The following is a 27,489-nucleotide window of genomic DNA, read 5'->3' as shown; positions in this document are numbered from 1 at the left end:
ACATTTCATAAATTATTTAATAATGTATTTGTTTGATTCATTTTGGCACTCATGGCCCTCTGTAAAGACTTTGCTGGGGTTACGCCTGCATTCGTCTTTGCTTTTGAATGGGCTGACTACACTCACTGCAGCCCTTAATCTAATTTAAGCCAATTTAAATTTACTGAGTAGAAATAGCAGAAGACCAATCCAACAACATATTAATATAACTGATTCATTGTTGGCTTTGGTCTCTTTAGAATGTCAGGTTATACTTTGACAGTCAGTAGTTCAAATGCTATATCTCTTCTTTATTCAGACCATAACCTCTAGTTATTCTGTAAATCTGCTATAGTAAGTGATAAAATCAATGCTTGCTGCAGAAAATGCTGCATTTTAAACAATTAGCTTAAGTAAAAAGTTTAAACTATTCAACAATAATTTAGCTTTTGATACAAAAACAACAACAACAACAACAAAAGACAATAGATTTGATACAAAAACAACAACAACAAAAACCAAAAAAACAAATAATCTGCTTCATAGTTCACAGAAGCACGGGCAGCATTTACAAATTTTCTTCCTCACTGGATATTTTCTCAGACCATTCCCTGTAAACCGTAGAGATGGTCGTGCAGGAAAATCCCAGGACATCATCAGTTTCTAAAATACTCACACCAGCTTAAGTGACATCAAAAACCATGCCACTGGAGCAGGCGTACCTGATCAACTGGTTGCTGAATGTATGTAGTGTGAAGTTGGTGGACTACACAGTAGTTGGTGCTTTGTCTGCTTTCTGATGCAAATTGGTTTTGAGGGAAAAAAAACTAAACATTTTGAATGCTCAGTCTTTAAAAGGCGGTGAAATGTTTTTATTCATTAATTACAGCGTTGAAGTGATTGCATGACTATTCATGTTTTCACAATTGTGAAAAAGGTTTTGATTGTTGTAGTGTCTTTCACACAGATGTCTCAGTGTTTTGTTATGCTACTGTTTAAAGATCTGCTTTAAGAGTGGTGAGAATAACTTTTCTGCTAGAATTGAGCTATGAGAAAACTGTAAGCGACATAATACTCAGCTTGGACTAATTGGAAACCATAACTTCTTTATTCAACTTTTTGCGACGTACTAGACAATTCTATAGACTATGGACTATAGGATTTCTCCTCACATGCTTCGAAATACTTCGTAGCACCTGAGGAGGGCAGCAAAACGCCCTCCACGTGTCAAACCCGCCTGAAGCCGGAAGAAGAAGACAAAGCCGAAGAGGCGGAGCAATAAGGATTCAACATCAAATTACTGAAATGAAAGTGGAAGTTAGTCAAAGTAAAATTAGAGCTGCAGACAGGTCAATCTCCGTATCTAAAGAAGATTAAGAGGAAAATTTTTTTCTCTCAACAACAAACTGGAATGCAGGTGAGTGCAGCTGATCAGATTTGCTGTGTTTAACAGGCACTGTTTCTCTCTTAATGTTACTTCACGTGAAATGTCAGATTAGTTCAACTGGAGACTGATGTTAAGAAAGGTCCATCCATTCTCTTCTATTAATGCTTGTCGGGGTCGCCGGGGGGCTGGAGCCTATCCGAGCTATCATAGAGTAAACCCTGGACAGGTCACCAGTCTGTCGCAGGCTGTGTTGAGCAAAATGGGAGGTAATATCATCAAAGTTAAATGTGGAATATTCCCGAAAAACAAACAAACAAACAAAACAAAAGCAAAACTAAAGGTCCGCTTCGAATTTGTTTCGAATTCGTTGTAAAAACGGAGTGCTGCTGTGAGATGGAATGATCATCCCACAAAAGTCTACACACACACACACACACACACATATATATATATATATATATATATATACATACACACACACACAGGTAGTCGTTTAACTAACCGTCGAAAATCTGCTTATAAAACACGCTGCCGTTTCAGCTCGATTGTCTGACAACAAAAGCCTTTCTATAGTGTCAGTGTAAAAAGACAAAGTAATTCCTGTTTGTATAAATTTACCATGAAAAGCCAAAATGCCAACAGCGGCTGATGAACCTTATTAAAACACATCCCGCTAGGAGAAGACAGAGCGTGCGCAGTGGGACCGCATGGCCCGGAAGTGCCCCTTTTCGGATGAGTGAACGCGCGTGCACGAGAGTGCATGTGCACGTGCTTGTACGTGCAAAAGATGCCAGTTTTTAAGCTCGGCAACGGGGGTGTGGGGGGCATACCCTCCCCCACCCCTCCCCTCACCCCTCCACCCCTTGTAGAGCAAAATTTAGTGTTTTGGTCTAGATTTGGTCTAGGCCTAGACATTAAAACTTACTTTTTTTAATGTTTTTTGCATAATTATGTGTGTGCAATTTGTGCAGTTTTGTAAATCCTCTGTGTTTACATTCATAAAAGCATCTCTTTTTTTAACAGTGATACCTCATCTATGATATTCTTGATTTGGTTGGATGTGAAGTTGTTTTTTCTTTTAAACAAAAGAAATAATTCCATCATCGTACACTTTAGTTATCTTGAAGTCTTTCGGGCCTTTTGGTGTTGCTGAGCTGCTCAGTGAAAGTACCAGATTTTTGATTTGCCTACTCCTGAAGTTTTTTCTACTACTTTGATTTAATTTGTTTGTTTGTTTTTGTTTGTTTTGTTCAGCTTAATCATGGATCCCTCAGTTGCACTGACATCTCTTTGGGCCTCATATTCTAAAGTGAAAAATGAAAAGCTATAAAAAAGAATCAACAGTATGAAGCAATTTCATTTTTCATGAAATCATGATGGAACAGACCTCATCTGGCTATGAAACAGCTTACCTAATTGTCCCATTACCTGTGAGCTTCTGCAAATGAGAGACAAGGTAATTCCCAAATATTTTTCTTAAACCCGTTGAATCAGACATCTGTAAAAAAAAAAAAAAAAATTTCCCTAAAATGTTTACTTTTGTTTTGTAGACTGCAGACATGTTTGCTGCTAGTAATCTGAAACCTGAAGATCAGTTTCTGTGCTCCATCTGCCTGGATGTGTTCACTGATCCAGTCACCACACCATGTGGACATAACTTCTGCAAAAACTGCATCACCCGGAACTGGGACATTAATGTTAGGTGCAAGTGTCCCCTATGTAACAAACTGTTCAAGAGACGACCTCAACTGGAAATAAACACTTTGTTCTCTGAGGTGGTTGCTCAGTTCAGAGATGAAGCTCAACAGAATGCAAGCAGCAGCTCAGAGCAACAAGCTGCCAAACCAGGAGAAGTTCCCTGTGACTACTGCACTGGAACCAGACTGAGGGCCCTGAAGTCCTGCCTGGTGTGTCTGACCTCCTACTGTGAGACTCACCTAGAACCTCATCTGACAGTCAAAGGTCTGAAAAGACATCAGCTGATTGAGCCTGTGGAGAACCTGGAAGGCAGGATGTGTATGAAGCACGATAAACATCTGGAGCTGTTCTGTAAGACCGATCAGACAAGTGTCTGCACGCTCTGCTCTGTTTTAGACCACAAGACTCATGAGTTTGTACCTCTGAGAGAAGAATCTGAAGAAAAGAAGACAGAGCTGAGGAAAATGGATGATGAAATTCAGCAAATGATCGAGAAGAGACGACAGAAGATTCAGGAGATCAATGAGTCAGTGAAGATGAGTAAAGATGCTGCAGACAAACAGAAAACAGAAGGTGTTCAGATCTTCACTGTTCTGAAGGAGTTTATTGAGAAAGGCCTGAAGAAGGTCATAAAGGAGATAGAAGACAAACAGGAAACAACAGAGAAACAGGCTGAAGATCTCATCAAAGAGCTGGAACAGGAAATCTCAGAGCTGAAGAAGAGGAGCTCTGAGCTGAAGCAGGCCTCACGCTCTGAAGACCACCTCCACTTTGTTCAAAACTTTTCATCTCTGAAAGCTGTTCCACCTACCAAGGACTGGACAGAGGTCATCGTTCTTCCACCAACGTATGAGGGGACTGTGATGAGAGCTGTGGCTCAGCTGGAGGAGACACTCAAAAAACATTTTAAGAAGCTGCTTGCTAAGGCTGAGCTGAGGAGGGTCCAGCAGTATGCTGTGGATGTGAGTCTTGATCCTGATACAGCACATCCTGAGCTCATCTTGTCTGATGATGGGAAACAAGTGAATTTTGGTAATGTGAATCAGAGTCTATCAGACAATCCAAAGAGATTCACAGTTTTTGCAAATGTTTTAGGAAAGCAGGGTTTCTCTTCAGGCAGATTTTACTTTGAGGTTCAGGTTAAAGGAAAGACTGACTGGATTTTAGGAGTCGCCAGAGAGTCAGTGAACAGGAAGGGAGGAAACTCAGTAAAGCCTCAGGATGGTTTCTGGGCTCTATGGCTGAGGAACAACAACGAGTACACAGCATGTACTGGCCCAGCAGCCGTTCTCTCTTTTCAGTCTGCTCCTGATAAAGTGGGAGTGTTTGTGGATTATGAGGAGCGTTTGGTCTCCTTTTATGATGTGTATGCAGCAGCTTTTATCTACTCCTTTACTGGCTGCTCCTTCACTGAGAAACTTTACCCATGTTTCAATCCCTGTAATAATGATAATGGTAAAAACTCTGCACCTCTTGTGATCACTCCTATCAATCGCATTAACTAGACAAGAAAGGTTATTACATTTTATTTGAAAGTGGTCTGTGAAAAGATTGTAATGCTGTTTTATTGTTCTCTTTGACAACATGTTTCTCAATACTGAATTTTCATAATTTCACACTCCCCCACAATTACATTTTTCTCCCTTTAAGAGGGAAAACAGGACGTCTAGTCTAGTGTCGTTTAAACCAATGGAGCAAAAACATTTAGGAAATGTCCTTGTAGCCAATCAGCCAATCTGTAATTATGTCTTCAATAATGATGTGTTTCAATGCTGTCTCCACCATCTGCAGACCTTGGTTGTAACAAGTGGTTATTAGCGCTTGTTAGCTCTTGTGGAAGCAAGATGGCGCCGGTGTGCATGGCTGACCGTCTCCGACCACGTCTTCGTCTTCGCCTCGGCGTTGTACTTCTCGTTGTTTTATCTTTGGTTTTATGTTCTCTAGGTGATTGTACACTAATAACTTATGACAGAGACACGCTCCTGAATCTTCGGTTTTCCTGTTCTCAACGACCTGACTGCCTTGGGACCGCCGGTGCCGCTATCCCCCTGATGCCTGTCTCCCCTACCTATGTGACCTATCCTCCTCTTCCCATGCTCCGTAGGAAACGCTTCAGGAAACGGGGTAGGAGGAGCGGCGTCCGTGTCCGCGTTAAGGCTTATATCAGAGCCATGGCTATGGACTTCCCTTCTACAAGCCGTGAGCTATCCTGTTTCTTCCACTATCTCAGCAGCCACTCTGCGGCTAGATTGCTAACTCACCGTTGGATTTGCTCCGTCGGCCTTCAAACCTACCCTGCTCGCCCAGTGGCTTACCACTCTGCCCGATCTTGGATAACACCGCCTGGCCGCGGTGTTCAACATAACAACCTTTGCTCCTTGCGACGGGCTACTACAAAGGTCCTGGCCCCCCGGATTCGGATGGCCTTATTTAATGTCAGGTCTCTTTCAAATAAGGCCTTCCTCCTAAATGACTTTTTTCTCACCTCGGGACTGGATGTCCTATTTCTAACGGAGACCTGGACTTCTCCGGGTGAGTTCATCCCCTTCTCTGAGCTTCTACCTCCTGACTGTGCCTTCTTTAGCTCACCTAGGCTAACTGGTAGAGGTGGTGGCTTAGCCTCGGTTTTCAAAAATAAACATGATGCACGGCTGCTATCCTCTCCAACCTATTCCAGTTTTGAAGTTCAGCTATTGGAACTGACGGGCTCTCGGACCACTTTGTGTGTCGTGGTCTATCGTCCGCCTAAATATCATAAGATGTTTATCTCTGAATTTGCTGATTTTTTGGGATCCGTTCTTTTTAAATATGATTCTGTTATTGTTTCTGGAGATTTTAACATTCATGTCTGCTGTATGAATGACCAATTGGCTAAAGACTTTCTTGTGCTGACTGATTCTTTTAATCTTATTCAGTGGGTGAATGAGCCTACCCATGTTCAAGGCCACACCCTTGATTTGGTTTTTTCATTCAATGTGGACATTTGCATTAAGGAAATCAGGAATACTGGTCTCTCTGATCATTCCCCGGTCATCTTCGATGTAGACCTGGGTGATACTGGTCAATACCTAAACTCTCCTCTTTATCCTACGCGCACTATTAATGCCAATACTGTGGTCAACTTTATTACGTCTTTTGTTAACTCCCCATTTAGTATGCTGGATTGTTCTTCCCCACACACACTTGAGAACTCTACTAATACTCTTTTTACCACCTGTTCCTCGATTCTTAACATTGTTGCACCCATCAAAATGAAACGCCCTAGAACTTTCTCACAATGCTGGTTAAATGATTCTGTTCGTGCCCTACGACGTATATGTCGGCGTGATGAGAGGAAGTGGAGGAGTGATAGACTTCAGTCTTCTTATGATATTTTACGTATTAGCCGCTCGAAGTTCCAAACTGCTGCCAGAACGGCTAAAGCGGCTTTTCTCTCTAAAATTATTACCACTAATGGTGATAATCCACGAATTCTATTTAAAATTTTTAACTCTGTGGTGAACCCCCGTCCCTCTATGCCACTGCTGTCTTCCCCGGGTCTTTGTGGAAAATTCTCAAACTATTTTTTAGATAAAGTTTTATCCCTTAGATCTACTCTTCCTCTGGTGACTGATTGTATGTCTACTCCTGATTGTTCGGCCACCTTTTATCAATTTGAACCCGTTTCTCTCTCCACTCTGAAGCGTCTAATTGATAAATTGAACAATACTAACTGTGTACATGATGCTCTCCCATCCCGTATTGTTAAGGATTGTTTCAGTGTAATTGGACCCTGTTTATTGTCCATATTGAACTTCTCCTTGCTTTCTGGCTATGTACCTTCAGCTCTCAAGCATGCCATAATCCAACCTGTTCTAAAAAAAAGGAACCTTGAGCTTAGTGATTTTGCCAATTTTAGGCCAATTTCTAAGCTTCCCTTTCTGGCTAAAATACTTGAGAAGGTGGTTCTGCTCCAACTGCAGACCTACCTTGATGAGAATAATATAAATGATAAATTTCAATCGGCCTTCAAACAACATCACAGCACAGAATCAGCATTGCTTCGTGTTTTCAATGATCTCCTACTAATGGCTGACAACGGACGCCCCTCAGTCTTAGTGCTTTTGGATCTATCATCGGCATTTGACATGGTTGACCATAATATCTTATTAGCGAGACTTGAGCACACTGTAGGCATCAAGGGCGCTGCCCTGGATTGGTTTAAATCCTATCTCTCCAATCGGCTCTCTACGGTACATCTGGCTACATCCTCTTCCTCGGCTGTACCTGTTTGCTGTGGTGTCCCCCAGGGATCTGTGCTGGGCCCTACCCTTTTCTCATTATACTTGCTTCCTTTAAGTGCCATCTTTGAGAAATACCATATTGCTTATCACTATTATGCAGATGATATCCAGCTCTATTTTGAGCTAAACGACGATCTTGCTCTGTCTCTGAATAGCCTCCGAGAATGCATGTCCGAGGCCAAGAAGTGGTTGTTGTCGAATTCTCTTATCCTTAATGAGAAGAAAACCGAGATTATGATTTTTGGTAGTAATGCCCTTCGTGCCAAACTCCGGGATGCCTTTGGTTTTCTTAGTTGTTCTCTCTCTGATACTGTCAGGAATCTGGGTGTCTTATTTGACAGCTCCTTTTCACTTGACAAACAAGTGTCTGCTGTTGTCAGATCTAGTTTTTACCAGCTTCGTCTTATCTCTAAGGCTAGGCGCTATATCCCGCATAAAGATCTCGAAAAGCTCATCCACGCCTTTGTAACGTCGAGGCTAGACTATTGTAATTCACTTTATTGTGGTCTCCACTCTTCCCTTTTACAGAGATTACAGACAGTTCAGAATGCTGCAGCTCGCATTCTAACCAAAACCAGCAAGTTTGCCCACATTACTCCTGTCCTTGCCGATCTGCACTGGTTGCCTGTCAAATATCGTATTCAATTTAAAATTTTGTTGTTTACTTTTAAAATTACTAACAACACTGCACCCAGCTACCTTAAGGACCTTTTAAACCCTTATGCTCCTGCTAGGGCTTTAAGGTCATCGTCACAGTTACTGCTGGCTCAGCCCAGATCTCGACTTAAGACTAGAGGTGATCGATCGTTTGCTCTTGTTGCACCTGTGCTGTGGAACAATCTCCCGATTGGCATCCGGGCATCTGATTCTATTCATTCTTTTAAATCACAGCTTAAAACATATCTTTTTAAACTTGCCTTCTCCACCTTTTAATTGCTGGTTTGTTTGTTTGTTTGGTTGCTGTGACCTATTGACCTCTTGTATTAATTCCCTCCTATCTTTCTATTGGTGTCTTTTATTATGGTGGTACAGCTTTTATCTTGCTATTACCCATGTGCTGTAGTCATTCTTATTGGTAGCTTTTATCTATGAACATAACTCGTTATTTTTATTTATCCTTTATCAATGTTTGAACCTTTTATTGTTTTATGTAAAGCACTTTGGTATGCCCAAGGCTTTTAAATGTGCTCTATAAATAAAGATTGTTGTTATAGGACATGTTTTCTCAATCATCATGTGCCTGTCTGTATATTTTTTATATATATGTTTTGTACACAGGTCTCTCTTGAAAAAGAGGGCTTGATCTCAATGAAATTATCTATTTAAATAAAAGATTTAATAATGATAAACAGACTTTCTTTACATTAACAGGATAAACCTTAAACCCCAGTCAGAGACAACAGTCAATGGTTGTTACTTTCTTTGCACTCAGATAAATAGCAGCATTGATGCATCAAAAAATGTATTGTATATTATATAAAATCTTATACTCTATATATCACATGTATTATAAAAATCATTATTATAACACGTGACTTTTCTTATGTCCCTTGAAATACTGTTTTTAAGAAAAATCATGACACAGGTGACCTGAACCTTTGTGTAATATCTATTAGGAATAATATATTTCCCCTATTTTATTCAGGGGAATCTATGATGGTCGAGATGGAAGTATTTGATGACCTCTCATGAAATGACCCATAAGAACAATTTCAACATTTTCTGCATCAAGAAATGAATGCTTGCAAATTCCACTGTTAATGTAGTTTGCACTGCTGTAACTTTACAGTAGGTGTTCATTGGCGGTGTTAGTACATTAAAGGACATTAAAGAAACTGATGGACATTATGGACAATGCCAGACATCCTCTGCACATGGCCATTAACAACCAGAAGAGTCTGTTCAGTGACAGGTTGCTTCTCCCAAAGACAAGAACTAACAGACTTAAAAACTCCTTTGTCCCACACGCCATCAGACTGTTTAACTCCTCCCTGGAGGGGAGAGGGAGGGGAAACAGGAGGACAAAGGAGGGGGGAACAACTAAGCTGTAGTGCCTCTTCACCTCACTGTGCAATACCTTTTGTGCAATACTTTTGTAAATAGTCAACGGTGCAATAGACTCAATACTTGAAATGTGCAATTCACTTATATTTTTATTTTTATTCCTATTTATTCTATTTATCCCCTTCGTATATTTTATTTATATTGTCTCTGTATTTATATATATATATATATATATGTGTGCGTGTGTGTGTGTGTGTGTGTGTGTGTGTGTGTGTGTGTGTGTGTGTGTATGTATATATATATATATATATATATATATATATATATATATATATATATATATAATATTCTGTAACTCTGTAACTTCTGTCGGTGCTGTGCTTTTTTGGAAATCGAATTTCCCAGAGGAACCCACCCGAGGGATTAATAAAGTTCTATCTAATCTAATCTAATCTAATCTAGTAAGAGTGATCTCATCAGGTTGAGCATATAAAAGCTAATACTATAAAAAGTATTGTGGTAACACACTACATGAAACACAGTACAAAACAGTGTTTCTCCCTTTCGACCTAATAATCAATAATATCATTAAATCTACTGAAAAGGAACTATTAGATAATGTTGAGTCAATTTTAGATATGTAGCAATGAAAATGTCTGCAACGGAGGGTTAAACACAAAGGGAGGAAAAGTTAGGCACTGTGGTGTTTACGAAAAGAAAATGCACCAATCAAATTTGCTGCTGGACTTTTACACCTTTCATTTCACACTGACATGTCAGAATAACTCAAGTAGCATTAACTTAAACTGTAAACAATCAAAGTTAAAAATTCTGTTCTTATTGTTCATGAAACTGTTCATGTGGAGGGATGAAGGACTGGAAACTTCCAATTCAGTTTGTGACAAATGTCTTCACTTTTTTGGAGAAAGTTGTAAGCACTAGGGCCTTCATATGATCCATCCATCTCAACACCCTGTTTGGCTTTTGTTGACCACTTTGAGCCTGTCTCTCCTTATCAGAACAGTTCATTTCCAGTATAAACCCATCAGGATTCCCCTTTGATGTTATTCCTCCTCAACTCCTTAAGAAGGTTTTTCCTACCCTTGGTCCTTTTATTCTTGCCATTATTAACAGTACATTGACCTTTTGTAAAAATATTTTTGGGCAATTCTCGCTGAAAAAAAACAGGCCTTGACCATTCTGTTTTGTTTCAGGGGCTGTCTCCAGGCTACCTTTCTTTTCTAAACTCCTACAAAAAATTGCCTTTACCCAACTGAAGTCCTTCCTGGGTGAATGTGCAATTCTGGAAGTGTTCCAGCCAGGACTAAAAGCTCACCAAAGCAATCAGTATGTTTTATTAAGGCTTTTTTAATGTTATATTTTTTAGCAATAGCTTCTGGTGACTGTGTGCTACTTGTGCTTTTGGACTGAACAGCTGCCTTTTAACGCTGTGTTCCTTGAGATCCGCGTGTCCAGGGTGGAGCAGTGGGTGGGCATCACTGGCTCAGCTCTCCAATGGTTTAGGACCCACCTTTCTGATAGAACCTTTACCTACACCTCTGCTGCCCTCCTCTGGCGGGATTACACAAGGCTCTATTCTTGGAACTGTCCTTTTCTATTTGTACCTGTTACTACTTGGAATAATTTTACAGAAAAATAATATTTGCTTCCATTATTATGCAGACGACTGTCAAATTTATTTTCCATTGATGCAAATTGCAGCATCCTTTCTCATCAGTGCTTTGATCACCAGTGAACTGCCTACTCAGCATACTGTCAAACTGGTCATGGTGGAAGACGTTGAAGGTCCAGACTTTCTGTTGCATGTCCTCAGTGTGACCCTCCTTTCATCTGTGAAGACAACCGGCACACCATTGGACAACCTGCTGGTTCTAGTGTTCACAAGTAAATGTCAATCAAGCTGCACGGCTCTGCACAGGACCCACTAAAGGACGTCAGTCCCTCATGCCACCCTCACAGAGTCTGTTTCTGACAGTTTGGTACTGCTGGGTTTATACACTCATCCTTGCCCATCTCTTCTTGTGTAACAGCCTTAGTATCTCCTCAATAGGACTGAAAGATTATGAATTTAACTGAGTCTGTGATCGAGTGTTACCTTCATTTTTCTAGCACTTTATAATCATCTGTGGACCTGAAAGAGGAACCAAAACCTTAACAAACACCTGCAGGAAGAGTTGGAGAAATAATAGGAAATTAAACGTCAAATTCTTGAAATGAAACTTAATGTTAGTGTGAGTAATAGCAGTAATAGCAGTACTACAGCCGAAAGCTCTGGATTTGTGTCTCAAAATCAAACAGTGTTCATCTTTTGTTTCTAAGCAAGTGACTCAAATACTGGTGAGTACAGAACGAGCCACACTAACTCAAAACTTCACTTATACTGTAAGTGCTAAAATTTTAAGAGTACATTTTTTACAGTGGTTTGTTTTAATTATCTATATTAAATTAAACTTAACTCTCATGAATGTTTCTCCTTCTTTTTTTAAGTCTCAGAAATGTTGTTGAATTCAAATTCAAAATCAGCTAATTTTTCTCTTAAAGTGATACTTTTTTTCTGTCAGCTTACACATGATGCATAGTGTTTTGTTTGCATTTGACAAGCAGACCTGATTTTTATTTTTTGGAATTATATCACATATTTTGGATTTTACAACATTTGCTGTTGAAAAGATGCTGAGAAAGTGTTGTCCTTAAACACTGAGCAACCACCTATACCACATGGTGACATAAGCCTTCAAAATGTAGCCAGAATTGCCTTTTTTAAGTTTCCTCCAGTGAATGATCAGAAAACACATAGAAAGTACAGGGTACCGATACTTGTTTCTGTTTCTCTACGTCACCAACATTAAACTGGTGCAATTTATTAATATCCTGATATCCCACGATGCTGATCCTCAAAGTATGCTACAGAAAAATCATGACACCAGTGTAGAATTCAATTGAATGTAATTTTTTTAAAGCTGAAAACGGCATGCTTCAGTCTCCTCCTGTATCCATATGAAGTTATGAGTGTTAAAAGTTGCTGCAAAAATCTTGAAACTTTAAGAGTGCCAAATTCCAATTCACCCCCACTTACTTAAGAACCAGGAAGTGTGAAGTAAAAAAAAGAATATGCATGGCTTTATAAATATATTAAAGATATTTTACCGGAAAAAACGGCTGAAGAGAGATGATGAATGATTTTCCATGGACTAAACTATGACTAGAATTAAAGAAGTGGTTATGAAACCAAACATAGTCACACTCTCATCTGAAACAGTGCAGGATAACATGAGAAATTTATTTAAACTTGTAAACAAACATAAAGTCCTGGGATTAACTTCTTAGACCTGATTGATATAACACAGTTCTAAAAATCCTAAAACTAGCTCGGGGTGAGTCCTCCAGTCAGGAGATTGTAGTGAACGGCAGCACTTAGTGAGTAAGCTCTACATGTAGAAACATAAAGTGAGTGTGCAGGTGATGTCTCTCAGTGGATTACTCTACTCTTAAATTATTTGATGTGATTCTGTGATTTTTGGACTCCATGCAACATAAGATAGTTATACCTTGAAGATTTTTTCAAGTTCTTTGCCTCATCTGAAATTGCTGTCATGATCCCACTTCGACAGTTCTAAACCACTCACAGAAAATCGTTAGACTTTAACTCATCATGCTTTGACTTTTGTTCCCAGAGTGCAGATATGTTTGCTGCCAGTAATCTGCGATCTGAAGATCAGTTTCTGTGCTCCGTCTGTCTGGATGTGTTCGCTGATCCAGTCACCACACCATGTGGACACAACTTCTGTAAGAAGTGTATCACTCAGCACTGGGATAGAAATGCTCCTTGTCAGTGCCCCATGTGCAAAGAGGCTTTCTACTGTAGACCTCTGTTGAAGGTTAACACTTTGTTCTCTGAGGTGGTTGCTCAGTTCAGAGATGAAACTCAACAGAAAGCCAAGAGGAGCAGCGCAGAGCAACAAGCTGCCAAACCAGGAGAAGTTCCCTGTGACTACTGCACTGGAACCAGACTGAGGGCCCTGAAGTCCTGCCTGGTGTGTCTGACCTCCTACTGTGAGACTCACCTAGAACCTCATCTGACAGTCAAAGGTCTGAAAAGACATCAGCTGATTGAGCCTGTGGAGAACCTGGAAGGCAGGATGTGTATGAAGCACGATAAACATCTGGAGCTGTTCTGTAAGACCGATCAGACAAGTGTCTGCACGCTCTGCTCTGTTTTAGACCACAAGACTCATGAGTTTGTACCTCTGAGAGAAGAATCTGAAGAAAAGAAGACAGAGCTGAGGAAAATGGATGATGAAATTCAGCAAATGATCGAGAAGAGACGACAGAAGATTCAGGAGATCAATGAGTCAGAGAAGATGAGTAAAGATGCTGCAGACAAACAGAAAACAGAAGGTGTTCAGATCTTCACTGTTCTGAAGGAGTTTATTGAGAAAGGCCTGAAGAAGGTCATAAAGGAGCTAGAAGACAAACAGGAAACAACAGAGAAACAGGCTGAAGGTCTCATCAAAGAGCTGGAACAGGAAATCTCAGAGCTGAAGAAGAGGAGCTCTGAGGTGAAGAATCTAATATGCTCTGAAGACCACCTCCACTTTATTCAAAGCTTCTCATCTCTGAAAGCTGTTCCACCTGCCAAGGACTGGACTGAGGTCATCGTCCTTCCACCAACGTATGAGGGGACTGTGATGAGAGCTGTGGCTCAGCTGGAGGAGACACTGAGGATAGAAATGAAGAAGCTGTTTGAGGCTGAGCTGAGGAGGGTCCAGCAGTATGCTGTGGATGTGAGTCTTGATGCTGATACAGCACATCCTGAGCTCATCTTGTCTGATGATGGAAAACAAGTGAATCATGGAGATGAAAAGCACAATCTTCCTGACAACCCGGAGAGATTTTCTTACTGTGTTTGTGTTTTAGGAAAGCAGAGTTTCTCTTCAGGCAGATTTTACTATGAGGCTCAAGTTAAAAGAAAGACTGACTGGGAATTGGGAGTGGCCAGAGAGTCGATCGACAGGAAGAAAATAATGACTCTTAGTCCCGAGGATGGATTCTGGACTGTAGTGCTGAGAAATGGAAATGAGTACAAAGCTCTCGATGAACATGATGTCTGTGTCTGTCGTCCGTCTGGTCCTGAGAAGGTGGGAGTGTTTGTAGATTATGAGGAGGGTGTGGTTTCCTTTTATGATATAGATGCAGCAGCTCTTATCTACTCCTTTACTGGCTGCTCCTTCACTGAGAAACTCTACCCATACTTCAATCCCTGTAATAACGACAATGGCAAAAACTCTGCACCTCTCCTCATCCCTCCCATTAATCACATTGAGTAGAAAAATGATTTTATATGTAGCAGTCTGTGTTAAGAACACATTCGTTGGTGACACTGATTGATTTGGTCTTCTTTTCTTCTCTGATTCTGATTGATTTCTTTGTGTTTTTATGTCATATTCATCTTAAATTGAGCTTAAAGTCTGAGTGATGCTGATTTTGACTGAGGCAAAATAGTCTTTAAATTTTTTTCTAATTACAAAACATTTTTGTTCTTTATTAAAAGATAAATAGAAGAATACGTTTTATCAATATATAAATGAAAAATTGGATTATGTGCTGCTTCCCTGTTGAGTAATTATCATCAACTAGGAACACTGGGATAAGTGCATCTTTGGATCCAGACATGCTCATCCTTTCTCAAACCTCTCCTCACAAAAGACAAGAACAAAATCAGCATTAGCTCAGAGAAGGTTAACTAGCTCAGTATAGCTGAAGTAGGCTGATTACGGTTTTGTGATTTTTACTATTTGCTTTTGGTTTTGCATTGCTCTCGCTAACTTGCTGTAATAAAATTTCCTGTATTTGAAGTCTAAATTCTGAACATTCGCTCCTGAACTGATATATTTCAAATAAATGTAGAAAAATCAAATACAAAAAGGCAAATTTAAAATGACAAAAGACTGTTGACAATTGAGAATGTTTTTTTCCTTGTTTTTTTCTTTTGGTCATGCCTGTGATGATGTTATTCACTCATAAAGGATAAATAAATTGTGTTTGCATCACAAATCCACAAAAAGCAAAAGATCTGCAAGTATGACAAAATATTCTCTCAACCATTTAGTGGTAAACAGGGCGGATTGCCAGTGTTTATAAATGAAAGTCTCTATTCTAAAATTAAACTATCCACATTCTCAAAAACTCCCATCTTTCATGCATAATTTTTATCACAGTGCCATTCAGCAGAGTTTACTAGTTAGAGACTCTAATTATCGTTAGCTCACCATTCAAACTCATTCGGTAGTTCAAGAATCTGGAGACATAATATTTGCAAACATAATAAAAAAAACATTAATTATGGATAAGGTGAGAAATTCCTCTTCCAGAGAAGACACTTACTTGTCCTCTTTCCTTCAGAACTTTTCCTCAGTAATTTTATCTCACAGCAAGTAAGTAAATGCAACAATCTGCTCATAGTGATCATGCACCCATCTTCCTGACATTAAACATCTAATCACAAATCAAACCCACCACAAGAGGGCGACTCATTACATCACTTCTTTAACACCCATTTTTTGATACTTTCTTTTAGACAGGGTGGATTATTTTTTTCTTGTTCAATGATGAATACCATTACAATTGAAAAACAACAAAATGAATTAGAAATTAAAACTGATTGCTATTCTAACAAACGAGCAGCTCAAATACAAGCACTTTTAATAAAGTGCAGCTCAAACCTTTTGGAGAAAGCTGCATTCCTCTGAGCAGAACCCAACACAACCCAGAAAGCTTTTAAAAAATAATTAATTGATTCTTTACAAATTTTGAATTTGGAGGTAGAATCGATATTTGTCAAAAATATCCAAAGTCCAAAAAATTTAAATACATTTATCTCTTCATACATTTACTGTTATTGTAACAGTAAATGTTCTTTTGCTTTAGACAGTAGAATATAAAACGAATAAATCTGAGAGTAGAGTAAGGCTTTATAAAAATAAAGTGGTACAGTAGATATTTACTGTCACTGTCATGAAAAACTAGGAGACAACCATGTGAACATGCTCTTAGAATACCTTTCTATTTTACACTTATTCATTGGTTCAAACGCTAAATTGTGACAAATGAAAGTTTTTAGGCAAGTTACTTGAACAGCATTGTGCCGCTCCCTGTAAAATCAGTCAAATCTGAGGTTGCCACTGGACCTTTTCAAAATCAGAGGATTTGTTTGTTGTTTGTACGACAGTTTTAACCTTCATACTGTAAGAAACAAAAACTATCCAGCATTTTTCATTTTTTTTAACTCCCCCACACTTTTTAAGGCAGAAAAAGAACACATTTAATGATTTTCTTTTTTTAAAGTAAATTAATAAACCAAACCTATAAGTCTCAGGTTTTGAATCTAAAATCATGCATTTTTTCTTCCTGGCAAACATCATGAGCAGATATCGTAGTTTCAATATCAGATTCCACTGCTTTAATAACTGTGATGCATAACAGGAGCAAGTATTAGTTCACTGGATGGTCATCTTCTTTCTCAGTACTCAAAGGAGAAAAGTTGAACAAATGCTTTTTGGGTGAACTTTAAAGGGTTATATCACAATGGGCAGGGTGCAAATTTGCCAAGGGTGGATGGCAAATTTGGCTAAAGCCACTTTGCTATCCCACTCCCACTGAAAAAGCTTTCAAGTAAAGCCACAATTGTAAAAGTGGAAAAATATCTGACATATTGTTGAGTCAAATAAATAAACAAACAGGAGAGACATTTTCTCTTGGTGCAAAAGTGCAATGAACTCACCACTCACTGGGACAGCTGTGAGTGCAACACATTTTTCTTTGCTTTGCAGTTTTTTAATTATGCTTTAGATTAGCTACATATGCTGATTAATGACCTCTTTCCAGTTTTAAAGAAATATGAGGGGTACTTCCCAAAATCTGAGATGCATTCCTCAGTCAAACTGGTTACCATGATTGCCCCACAAAACTGCAGTTTACCAAATAATTAAAGTGAGCTTGCATTACAATAACTTTTGTGAACTTTTGTCCACTTATTACTTTGAAGGGTCAGTCATTTCTAGCATAACCCACCATGAACTGAAACTGCTGTATTAACATTTCCACATTTATCCTAAATATAGAAAAGCTGAGACATCATGAATTATCTCAGTTGTAGCTGAGAAGTCAGTTAAACCTCAAAAGGTTGTTTCTTGTCTATTCAGGTTAAAGTACTAGTATGAACTGTGTCATGCCACAATCTAAAGAAACTCAAGAACAGATGAGAAACAAAGTCATTGATCCCTGTCAGTCTGGAAAAGGGCTACAAAACAATTTCAAAGGCTTCGGGACACCCTCAAACTGCGGTGAGAGACATTTCCCACAAATAGAGAACCCTATCCAGGAGGTCACAGAAGAATCCAGTACAATAGCCGCTGTGGCTGAAAACCACAGGTTTTGAAAATTCAGAAAAAGCTGGAGGTCAAGTTAGAGAGAAGTGAGCTTTTCTCGAAGGTCCACTTCTCTCTTTATTAACATTCCTGAACTAAGTTGTGTGTTTTCCAGCTAAACATGGAAATACAGAACAGATGAGATGTTCAGATCTACTTCAGTTTTAACTCATGTATGGGAAATTAATATTTTCACTCACATTATTCTCAGTTTACATGTAATTCTGAGGTTTTCCTGAAGTTTTCTTTTTTAATAGTATGAACTGGGACTTTTTTTTTTTTTTTTATCAAAGGCTTTTCCTGAGATGTTTAATACTCTATTTTGACCACTGTATTAAATGAGATATCATGTCTGCTTTATGTCACAATTATGATAAAAAGATCATTTTATCAAAGTGTTAGCTTCAAATGTAGAGGTAAAAATTGCCGTAAAAGATAAAACATACAGAAGTACATCACATAGATAAGTAGAATATCAGAACAGCTGCGACACATCACTATCTCACTGAGTATGCCAATTGCTGTACCTATTGGCCTGCTGTTCAACCAGTTAATGCTCCTTAAAGTATATCTGGAAAGAGTCCTTGTCCTGAGGAAGCCATCGCACTGGCATCCTAGAGATAACTCTCTAACAATATGTGTGCAACTGCAATAAACATGCACAATAACAGTGTGTGATTCCCAGTCATTACATGTATTATTTTACTCTTCTGAACTCCTTTTTCTGACCACCTGATATTTCCTCTGTGCTTGTACAGCCTTGATCCATGATTTGAATCTGCATTGTTAACTCAGGTGGGTGGGTGTTCAGATATCTGAGGTGAACAGCGTTTTGTGAGTTTCTGAATTTGCAAGTTGTAGTTCCAAATATCCACTAACACAAGTGGTTGTCTATTAAACAGGAAAGTGCTATTTAAACTATTAAAACTCAATACAAACAAGTTCCAGCTGTAGCATGCACTATGAAGTATGCTCAGTAAAACCAGAGCACTACTGAAAACCCAGAATTAATCCTGAAGTTAATGCTTTAGTTTAAGCTTCCTGTATGCAAAATTTTTGTTTTTACAGAATTGTTATCCTGGAAAAATTCTCTTTCTGTAATTTTAATTTTAAATTGCTTTTTTTTTTTTACTTTGGCTGAAGTACGGTCAAAAGCTTTCATTTACTATATGCACTATAATTAACTTTCTTTCCTCCTACATATCACAATAAGTGGTATTACTGCAGCTTGGACGCAATCAGAAACCACTGCAGCTCAGCTTTTATTATCATTATGGTAACCTAGCATGCTGCTTTCAAAATGATTAAATAGTTTTTCTATTTACAATAGTTGTAGTACAATGACTCTTACTTTGATCCAAAATAAAAACCAGTGCAGATAAATCAGATGAATAACACTACTGCTTTAATTGTCTCAACTGTGTTTATTATTGATGTATACAAGTTTACTGAATAAAAATATTCAGTAAATTTATATACTTGGATGCATTTATTGATTGTTGGGTACTTGCAAGAAAAAAGATTGAATAGGGATAAAGTTGATGAACCATACCATCTTTAAGCAACATAATGATCAGCAAGCAGGAGTATGGCTTTATGCCAAGAAAAAGCACTACAGGCTGATGTTTGCTGTGAGAGTGCTTCTCTCGGTATGGAGAAAGTCAGAAGAGGTGCACTGTGTCTTTTATGAATTTAGAAAAAACAGAGGAGCTGAGGTATTGCACGAAGTCAGAAGTGGCAGATAAGAACAAAGGGTAATGTGGGACAGTGAGATAGTCGTGAGGAGTGGAATAGGAGTGACAGACGGGTTAAAGGTGGGCATGGAGGGCATCAGAGATCTACTCTGAGCCCATCATCAGAGATCTTGTTTGCGGTTGTGATGGACAAGTTGACAAATCAGGTCAGGCAGACGTCTCTGTGAACAATGATGTTTGCAGACGATACTTATCTGTAGTGAGAGCAGGACCAGGTGGAAGAGACTATTGAGAGGTGGAGCCATAATCTAGAGAGAAGAGGAATGCAAGTAAGACAGAATGAGTGAGGATAGAAAGAGTAGAAGTAGTAAAGATAGATGAGTTTAAATTCCTGGGTTTAACAATTCAGAGTGCACTGGAGAGTGAGTGGAGATCAGTGTCAGGTGTGATTTGGGACAGAAGAATAGCAGGAAGCGTGAAAGGGAAGGTTTACAAGATGGCAGCAGGCCTACTGTGATGTATGGTTCAGGTTATGGTTTTTGCACTAACAAAAACATGGGAGGCAGAGCTGTATATGTTAAGACTTTCACTAGGACTAGGATGAACAATATTAGAAATGAATACATGAGAGCGAAAACTTGGGTTGGGTTTTGCATTTTTGCACAGCACACTGAGAGGATTTTTTCCTAAATCTTCAGTCTTTCCTCAATAAATGAGTCAGGTGGAGTAAAACAAGTCCAAATTGTCAACATTTTAATGATTAAATTGTAAATACAGATGGAAAGTTTATGATAACAGAATATTTTTCTATAAGATGAGAATTTTTGAGCATGGGATTGTTGAGCAAGTTTTTTAATCTAACACGTCTTAAAATTGTCATGACCAGTCACACCAAAGCAGATCGCCGGCTGATTAAAGATCCTGGATATAGTAACAAAAGATATTCTTGATTTAGAAAGCAAAGCGAAAACCCTTTAAACTTGTTTCCATCTAAGACTATGTCCACACATAGACGGGTATTTTTGTTAGTGGAGATTTTCCATTTTCGTTTAATAAAAAAAAAAATCATCTTCCACACGTTCCTTTTTATTAAAATATCTCTATGATATAATGCTGTGTCGAAATGTTGGCCAATCAGAAGTCTAGATGGTGCATAGAAGCAGAAATGAGTCCTATGTGTGGACAGACAGTGAGGTGGAATTATTCCTTAATATTACACTTAGGTTGTGAGAGTGTGTTGAATGTAAAAGCTACGTCCAAAGTTCACTCTGTCTTTCCAAGTGGAGGGGCAGCAACTGCGTGTGTATATGTAAGCATGTAAAAACTGCAGATCTGACGTTAAAAAAGGCGCACACCTTTGACGTTGCGTGGCTAGATCTCCATTTTGCTCGTCCACATGTAAACGCAAAAACTGAGTTTTTCGAAAATCTCCACCCTGGCAGGAGTTTTAAAAAATCTCAGTTTTCAGTGGACAAAAGGCCCAAACGCATAGAAAAAGCTGTGTTTTCAAAAATACCCGTGTATGTGTGGACGTAGCCTAAGTGGCCACTGTTTTCTGTTCAGCTTCACTTCAGGAGTTGATCTCATGGCTTTGTTTTCTGCACTATTTGTTGGGCATGGATGTTAAGTTATGGAGAAATTCTCTTCTCACATATCCAGAAGTGTTTATTGGAACATGGTGCATCATTCCAGCTGTTTTGCGAGTCGTAAACCTTTATCTGTCCACAATTTTCCGTTCTGCCACCATTTGGTTCACCACTATTCCAGTAGCTGAAATACAGATAAAATTATAAGAGTTAAACTCAACAGATCAGTCAGCCTTTTGTTTTTAGTAACAAGATATGAATTAAATTAAGTTAGTTAATGTACTTGATGATATAAGAAGACTTTATGAACAAGAGAGGAATTTAATTTTTATTTCAACCTTGTGGTCATGCGAGTCCCATCCACCCATTTCCATCTTCCGTCTGTCTCTGAGTCAGTCAGTCCAATCCACAAAGACTTCTTGAACTGGTTCACAAAATTCTAGTTGAAAGACAAGTAAGTGTAAATATACAGAACTTAAAGTGATGTGTCAGTGCATTCTCTGATTTCATTCAGTGTTTTATTCTGAACATAGTACATTAATTTATGTTTGCACACACACACCTGTTCCTCTCGGCTGTTGATAATCATCAGGTGTGCACCTTTTTGAAGACAGTCTTGTCTGCTTTCTTCCCAGGATTTCTTCTCCGAAGACACTTGGTACAAACTATCACTGAAGGCCACCCAGTTTTCTCGGCAATCTGTTTAAGAAAAACAGAATAATAATTTGGGCTTTGTTAGGATCTTATCTTTAAGGCTAATATCTCATAATTAGCCTCACATATTTGTTACACAAGTGTCAGTTGTACAAATTCACAAAGCTTTAACATATGAAAGAAAAAAAACACTGTCCTATTGTTGCACAATATGTCTAGTTTTACATCAAATAAAAAAGGTTTATTTTGGTTTTGTGTTTTAAAAGAACATAAAAAGAAATGCATCATTTTTGTGCATTCAGAAGGAGTGTGTGGGAAATATATATTTTATCTAAGGATTTTGCTTGAGTCAGCAACTGTTACTGACCACTGAAAATAAGGAGAAACTCGAGGTTTTGTCCAAGGTCCACTTCTCAGTTAGAAGGCTTCATAGTGCTTTAGTAATTTCTAACATAACACACACTGTGAACTGAAACTGCAGTATTAAAATTTCTGTCATTGGTTAGGTGTCTTTCACAACTAAATATGGAAATAAAAAAACAGCTGAGACATACTGGTTGAAGTTGAAGATAAAAATGACGAGAATCTTTTTTCCTTCTCTACATGGATTAAAGCACCAGTATCAGCTATATCTAAATAGACTTAGAACATATGAAATATTCATATATTCACATTAAGCTTAATTTACATTTAATTCTAGGTTTTACTGAGGCTTTCTTTTTTAATAGTATGGAACTGTCCAGATGTTAATATGGTTTAAGGGACACTGAATTTCACTTTAAGTCTTAACCAGTATCGTTAACGCTGTGATTCAAGAATGCATTAAATGAGAAAAAAACAACAACAACACCGTCATGTACTTGAATGTTAACTTCAAATGTAAAGGAAAACATTTCTGTACGAGATAAAATGGAAACAAATAATTACCCTGAAGTTTTCTCTGAAGATTGTCTCTATTTTTGGTCATGTCTTCAAATCTTGTCTGGAGCTGGTCTCTCTCTTTAACTTTGTTGTTGTAACTGGTCAGTAACTGTTCTCGTTCGGTTGTCAGGTTGTTGTAACTGGTCAGCAATTGGTCCTTTTCAGTTTTCAAGTTGTTGTAACTGGTCAGTAACTGTTCTCGTTCGGTTGTCAGGTTGTTGTAACTGGTCAGCAATTGGTCCTTTTCAGTTTTCAAGTTGTTGTAACTGGTCAGTAACTGTTCTCGTTCGGTTGTCAGGTTGTTGTAACTGGTCAGCAATTGGTTCTTTTCAGTTTTCAAGTTGTTGTAACTGGTCAGTAACTGTTCTCGTTCGGTTGTCAGGTTGTTGTAACTGGTCAGCAATTGGTCCTTTTCAGTTTTCAAGTTGTTGTAACTGGTCAGTAACTGTTCTCGTTCGGTTGTCAGGTTGTTGTAACTGGTCAGCAATTGGTCCTTTTCAGTTTTCAAGTTGTTGTAACTGGTCAGTAACTGTTCTCGTTCGGTTGTCAGGTTGTTGTAACTGGTCAGCAATTGGTCCTTTTCAGTTTTCAAGTTGTTGTAACTGGTCAGTAACTGTTCTCGTTCGGTTGTCAGGTTGTTGTAACTGGTCAGCAATTGGTTCTTTTCAGTTTTCAAGTTGTTGTAACTGGTCAGTAACTGTTCTCGTTCGGTTGTCAGGTTGTTGTAACTGGTCAGCAATTGGTCCTTTTCAGTTTTCAAGTTGTTGTAACTGGTCAGTAACTGTTCTCGTTCGGTTGTCAGGTTGTTGTAACTGGTCAGCAATTGGTCCTTTTCAGTTTTCAAGTTGTTGTAACTGGTCAGTAACTGTTCTCGTTCGGTTGTCAGGTTGTTGTAACTGGTCAGCAATTGGTCCTTTTCAGTTTTCAAGTTGTTGTAACTGGTCAGTAACTGTTCTCGTTCGGTTGTCAGCCTGTTGTAACTGGTCAGTAATTGGTTTCTCTCGCTGGTCAAGTTGTTGTAAAGACTGTGTAGCAACACTGTGTCCATTTCACCAGGAGATTTGCCTTGGGTGACTGTAGGACATGCCAATATCAAATAAAAACATTGCCTGTGAGGATTTTAGCATGCTAATTACATATTTCTTGTACTCACAGAGAAAAACCACAGTTATGAATCCAATCAGGAGGAAAAGACACAGCAGACCCAGAAGAACCACAGCAGCTCTGCAGTAACTCTTCTTTACAAATTCAGACTCTGCAGGTAAAAGTTTATATTTGTTACAATGCTAAAGGTGAAGAATATTTACATCCTCATATAGTTTATCATAACATAAAATACTATTTTCTCTACAAAGTAACATGTGAACTTCTGCTCTTGAAATCAACATCTGACCACAAAGAAGCAAACTTGTTTCTGTGTGATTATGGCTGTGACACAAATACTGTGATTGTCGCACAGTATTTTATTGTATTATTTTCTCTTTTGAACTTAGAATCCGGCAACCACACACCACAGTATAAATAAAAACTAACACTGAAACTAATAAAAACCAAAGATTTTTGGTTTATTAAACTATTAAAACTGAACTGAAATAAACACACGCTGAATGTGTTTGAGCCTGTCCTGAATTAAAAACAAAAATTATAATTTAATCAAAATTATGGGCCAAGGGTCACCTGTCAACTAGTCATTTCAGCACAATCAAATACAGATTAAAAAAATACCTTAAAATATAAATCTTTAAAATTAAAAACAAAACATCCAAAACTACAGTAACTTTGCAGCAAACCGGACCCTACATCTACCCGGTATTAGTTTTACTTTTTGTTTTATTTCTGCACAATAATTCATCATCACATATCAATGCAGTATCTAAATCTAATATGTTTACTTGTTTTTGTTTATTACCTGGGAGTCCAAGTCCAGTCGTTTCACATTGCACAGTTTGACTCACTTCATCATCGATATAATTCTCTTCTGAAGTTTCTACCAGCCTTCTCAACTTTATGTTGCTGCCTGATATTTCTTCCATGCCCATATAGGCTTGATCCATGATTTTACTGGTATTGCTGGCTCAGTTGGGTCCTTATGTATCTGAGGCGATCAGCATTTTGTGAGCGTGTGAACTGTGTAAAAATCCACTGGCACAAGCAATTCTTTATTTAACAGGAAACTAAGAGCTAGAGGAATGAAATGCTGCTTTCATTTCCCTGAATCCTGGCACACCTCAGGACTGTTGTTGGGTTATGACTGCATTTGTCTTTGCCTTTGAATACACAGACAACACTCAACTGAAACCAATTACTGTATGTCATACTTGGAGTACAAGTAGAACAGTAGAAATGACCACTGCATGGGAGTTCATTTGCACACATGCTGGCACGGTAAGAACACTTTTTGTCTATATATACACTTCCTCTCCCACTCGCCCCTGCTGGCGGTCTATCTTTCAAGCTCGGGTCCTTGGCCTGGGAGCTTGAGGGTCCTGCGCAGTATCTTAGCTGTTCCTAGGACTGCGCTCTTCTGGACAGAGATCTCCGATGTTGTTCCTGGGATCTGCTGGAGCCACTCGCCTAGTTTGGTCACCACACCTGGTGCTCCCTTGGTATTTCTTGAGCTTCTCGTGTTCCTTCTTCCTGATGTTGCTGACATTGGGAACCACTACATCTATCACTACTGTTTGACTATGTCCGGTTGGTTAGCCACCACTGGAAATCCCATATATATATATTAGGGGTGCAACGATGCTCGTATCGATATTGAACCATTCGATACAGTGCTTTCGGTTCGGTACGCATACAATACGCATCGAACAATACAAAATTTTTAATTTATTTGATCAACTTTTCTTCTGACGATGCTGTCTGTGTAGCGAGCTCAGTGGATCTGCGTTCGACTACTCCGCCTAGGCTGCACTGTCGAGCGCAGATCCACTGAGCGCAGCGCAAGCTAGCAAGACAGGAGCTAAGCTCATTGCAACATGGCAAATTGAACCTCCCCCACCCTCATTCAGATCTGGCCTTTGGAACTATCTTGGTCTTCATGTGAAGTATGACCCTGAAGGTAAGCACGTCATGGACAAAAGTAAAACAGTATGTCGAATGTGCCACGCAATGCTCATTTACATGGGTGGGAACTACTGTGTTAGCGCAGTTAGCTTGTTAACGTGTTGACGTCGTCCAGCCCCATGCACGGGGCGATCGGCGGTAGCTCGTTAACGGAGATTTACCATGTTGTGGCGTTAACGTCATTTCAGATTAACGCTGACAGCACTAGTGGGAACAAAATGAATATGACTGCACATTTATGCCGACATCATCCTAGTGCAAAGATAAGTGGAAGCAGACAAAAACAACAAGCATGCATGCTACAAACTTTACCCGAGTCATTTAGACAGCCGTTAGCACATGATTCTCCTTATGGGGACCTGATATATTTAATATGCTGCTGAGAGTATCCCCTGGAAGAAGCATATAGTATAGCTTTTATTTTGGAAAGAGCCATTTCTCTGTAATAAACTCTCTTTTCCAAAGATGAGTGTTTTCCCAATCAGATAGAATTATTATTTTATCCCCTTGTTGTTTCAGCAACATTAAATTTAAAAACTGTACGTTTGAGTTAAAATATATATTTATAATTTTAATAAATGACAAATTAAAAAAGCATGAACATTTTTTTGTATCGAAAAAATATCGAACTGTGACACCAAAGTATCGAACCGAACCGTGAATTTTGTGTATCGTTGCACCCCTAATATATATATATATATAATTAAATAATTTAATTTTGTAACTTCTTCTCACAGCACAGACTACTTTTGATGCAAAATTTATATTTTACATTACAGACAGGTCAGAGAGATGGACATATACTTCATTCTTTAGGTGAACCCACCACCAATAAGCAGCCATTATCATTTTTGTAATTGATTCAGTGAACTAAGTTGGATGTATCGCTCTCTCTTTTTTTAGTTTATTTAACAGAAAAATGAAACTGATGCACTCTGATAAACTTAGAATTAACCCTTTAAAATTACATATGGCTACCAGTGGAAACCACCATGTTTCCCCACCATCTTGAATACACTAGCTGAAGTGTGCACCACCTTTCTATTTATTTGCACTTTTGGCTAGAGACCAGCCACATACATTGTATTCCAAATGAGGAGAAGAATAAAATTTGTGGGCATTTGTTTACTGTAGGGGCAAATTTTAATTTGTGTCTGCACCTTAAGACTCCAGATGTGAAGGATCATTTCTATCTCTTACCATCTGAGAAGACGTCCTAACAACCTAACTGGCATCTAGATAAAATATTAACCTTTTCACCTTAACCGAAGTCAGGAAACTAACATACAAATAACTGCATATGCATGCTTATTTATTCCCGATATTGTGACAATGACTTATTATCAGAAGATTAGACACCTTTTTGTCTCAAGACAGCTGAAAACAAGCCTGCTAAATAAGAAAAACCTCTGCGGGTGATAAGCTAACATTATAGCAGGAAATTTTTAGCTGGAAAAAAATCATGCTTTCCTTCTGATAAACAATTTGATTATATTCTCACATTGTATGAAAGTCACTAAGTGACCAAGTACAACATTGCTTGATCCACTTAAAAGAAGGTTTCAGTAATGCCGGCTAATTCTAAATTACAGCAGCTAACAGCAGCTGTGACGGCTGCAATTACAGCCAGATACAGTGGTAATATCAACTAAACATCAGTGTTACATTAAAGATGTACAATAACACTACACTTACATATTTGTCTTTCTTTAAATATGTAAATTAATTTACTGGGTAATAAAGAATTGGTTTTGGTTTAGAACTAAT

General features: G+C 38.6%; 3 protein-coding genes across 4 annotated transcripts; 2 read left to right on the top strand and 1 right to left on the bottom strand.

The window, feature by feature from the left end:
• Positions 1-1,264: 1,264 nt before the first annotated feature.
• On the top strand, positions 1,265-4,569 carry LOC147328111 (E3 ubiquitin-protein ligase TRIM39-like). 2 transcript variants are annotated; one of them, XM_086296271.1, is made up of 3 exons: positions 1,265-1,396; positions 2,621-2,822; positions 2,917-4,569. In XM_086296271.1, exons 2-3 carry the CDS (start codon positions 2,811-2,813, stop codon positions 4,567-4,569), a joined length of 1,665 nt encoding a protein of 554 aa, XP_086152397.1. In that variant the 5' UTR covers positions 1,265-1,396; positions 2,621-2,810. The 2 variants fall into 2 exon arrangements, with proteins under 2 accessions (XP_086152397.1, XP_086152398.1); XM_086296272.1 differs by lacking the exon at positions 1,265-1,396 and having other exon boundaries at positions 2,312-2,822.
• Positions 4,570-10,821: 6,252 nt separating this feature from the next.
• LOC147328110 (E3 ubiquitin-protein ligase TRIM21-like) lies at positions 10,822-15,295 on the top strand. The gene is made up of 2 exons (XM_086297637.1): positions 10,822-11,709; positions 13,047-15,295. Exon 2 carries the CDS (start codon positions 13,056-13,058, stop codon positions 14,697-14,699), a length of 1,644 nt encoding a protein of 547 aa, XP_086153763.1. The 5' UTR covers positions 10,822-11,709; positions 13,047-13,055; the 3' UTR covers positions 14,700-15,295.
• A 4,809-nt stretch (positions 15,296-20,104) lies between these two features.
• Positions 20,105-24,738, bottom strand: LOC147328109 (uncharacterized). The gene is made up of 6 exons (XM_086297636.1): positions 24,563-24,738; positions 23,807-23,908; positions 22,660-23,727; positions 21,641-21,777; positions 21,417-21,517; positions 20,105-21,262 (listed from the first exon to the last, which is right to left on the bottom strand). The coding sequence occupies exons 1-6, from the start codon at positions 24,705-24,707 to the stop codon at positions 21,121-21,123; spliced, it is 1,695 nt and encodes a 564-aa protein (XP_086153762.1). The 5' UTR covers positions 24,708-24,738; the 3' UTR covers positions 20,105-21,120.
• Positions 24,739-27,489: the final 2,751 nt, after the last annotated feature.

Source organism: Aulonocara sp. 'chitande type north' Nkhata Bay, linkage group LG6 (assembly GCF_057382095.1).
Source record: "Aulonocara sp. 'chitande type north' Nkhata Bay isolate Kocher_YH1m ecotype deep benthic linkage group LG6, A_spYH_male_GT1.1, whole genome shotgun sequence".
In the NCBI taxonomy this organism is placed as follows: Eukaryota; Metazoa; Chordata; class Actinopteri; order Cichliformes; family Cichlidae; genus Aulonocara; species Aulonocara sp. 'chitande type north' Nkhata Bay.
Note: the sequence above shows the minus strand (reverse complement) of the source record. Positions and strands in the feature narration are given on the sequence as shown.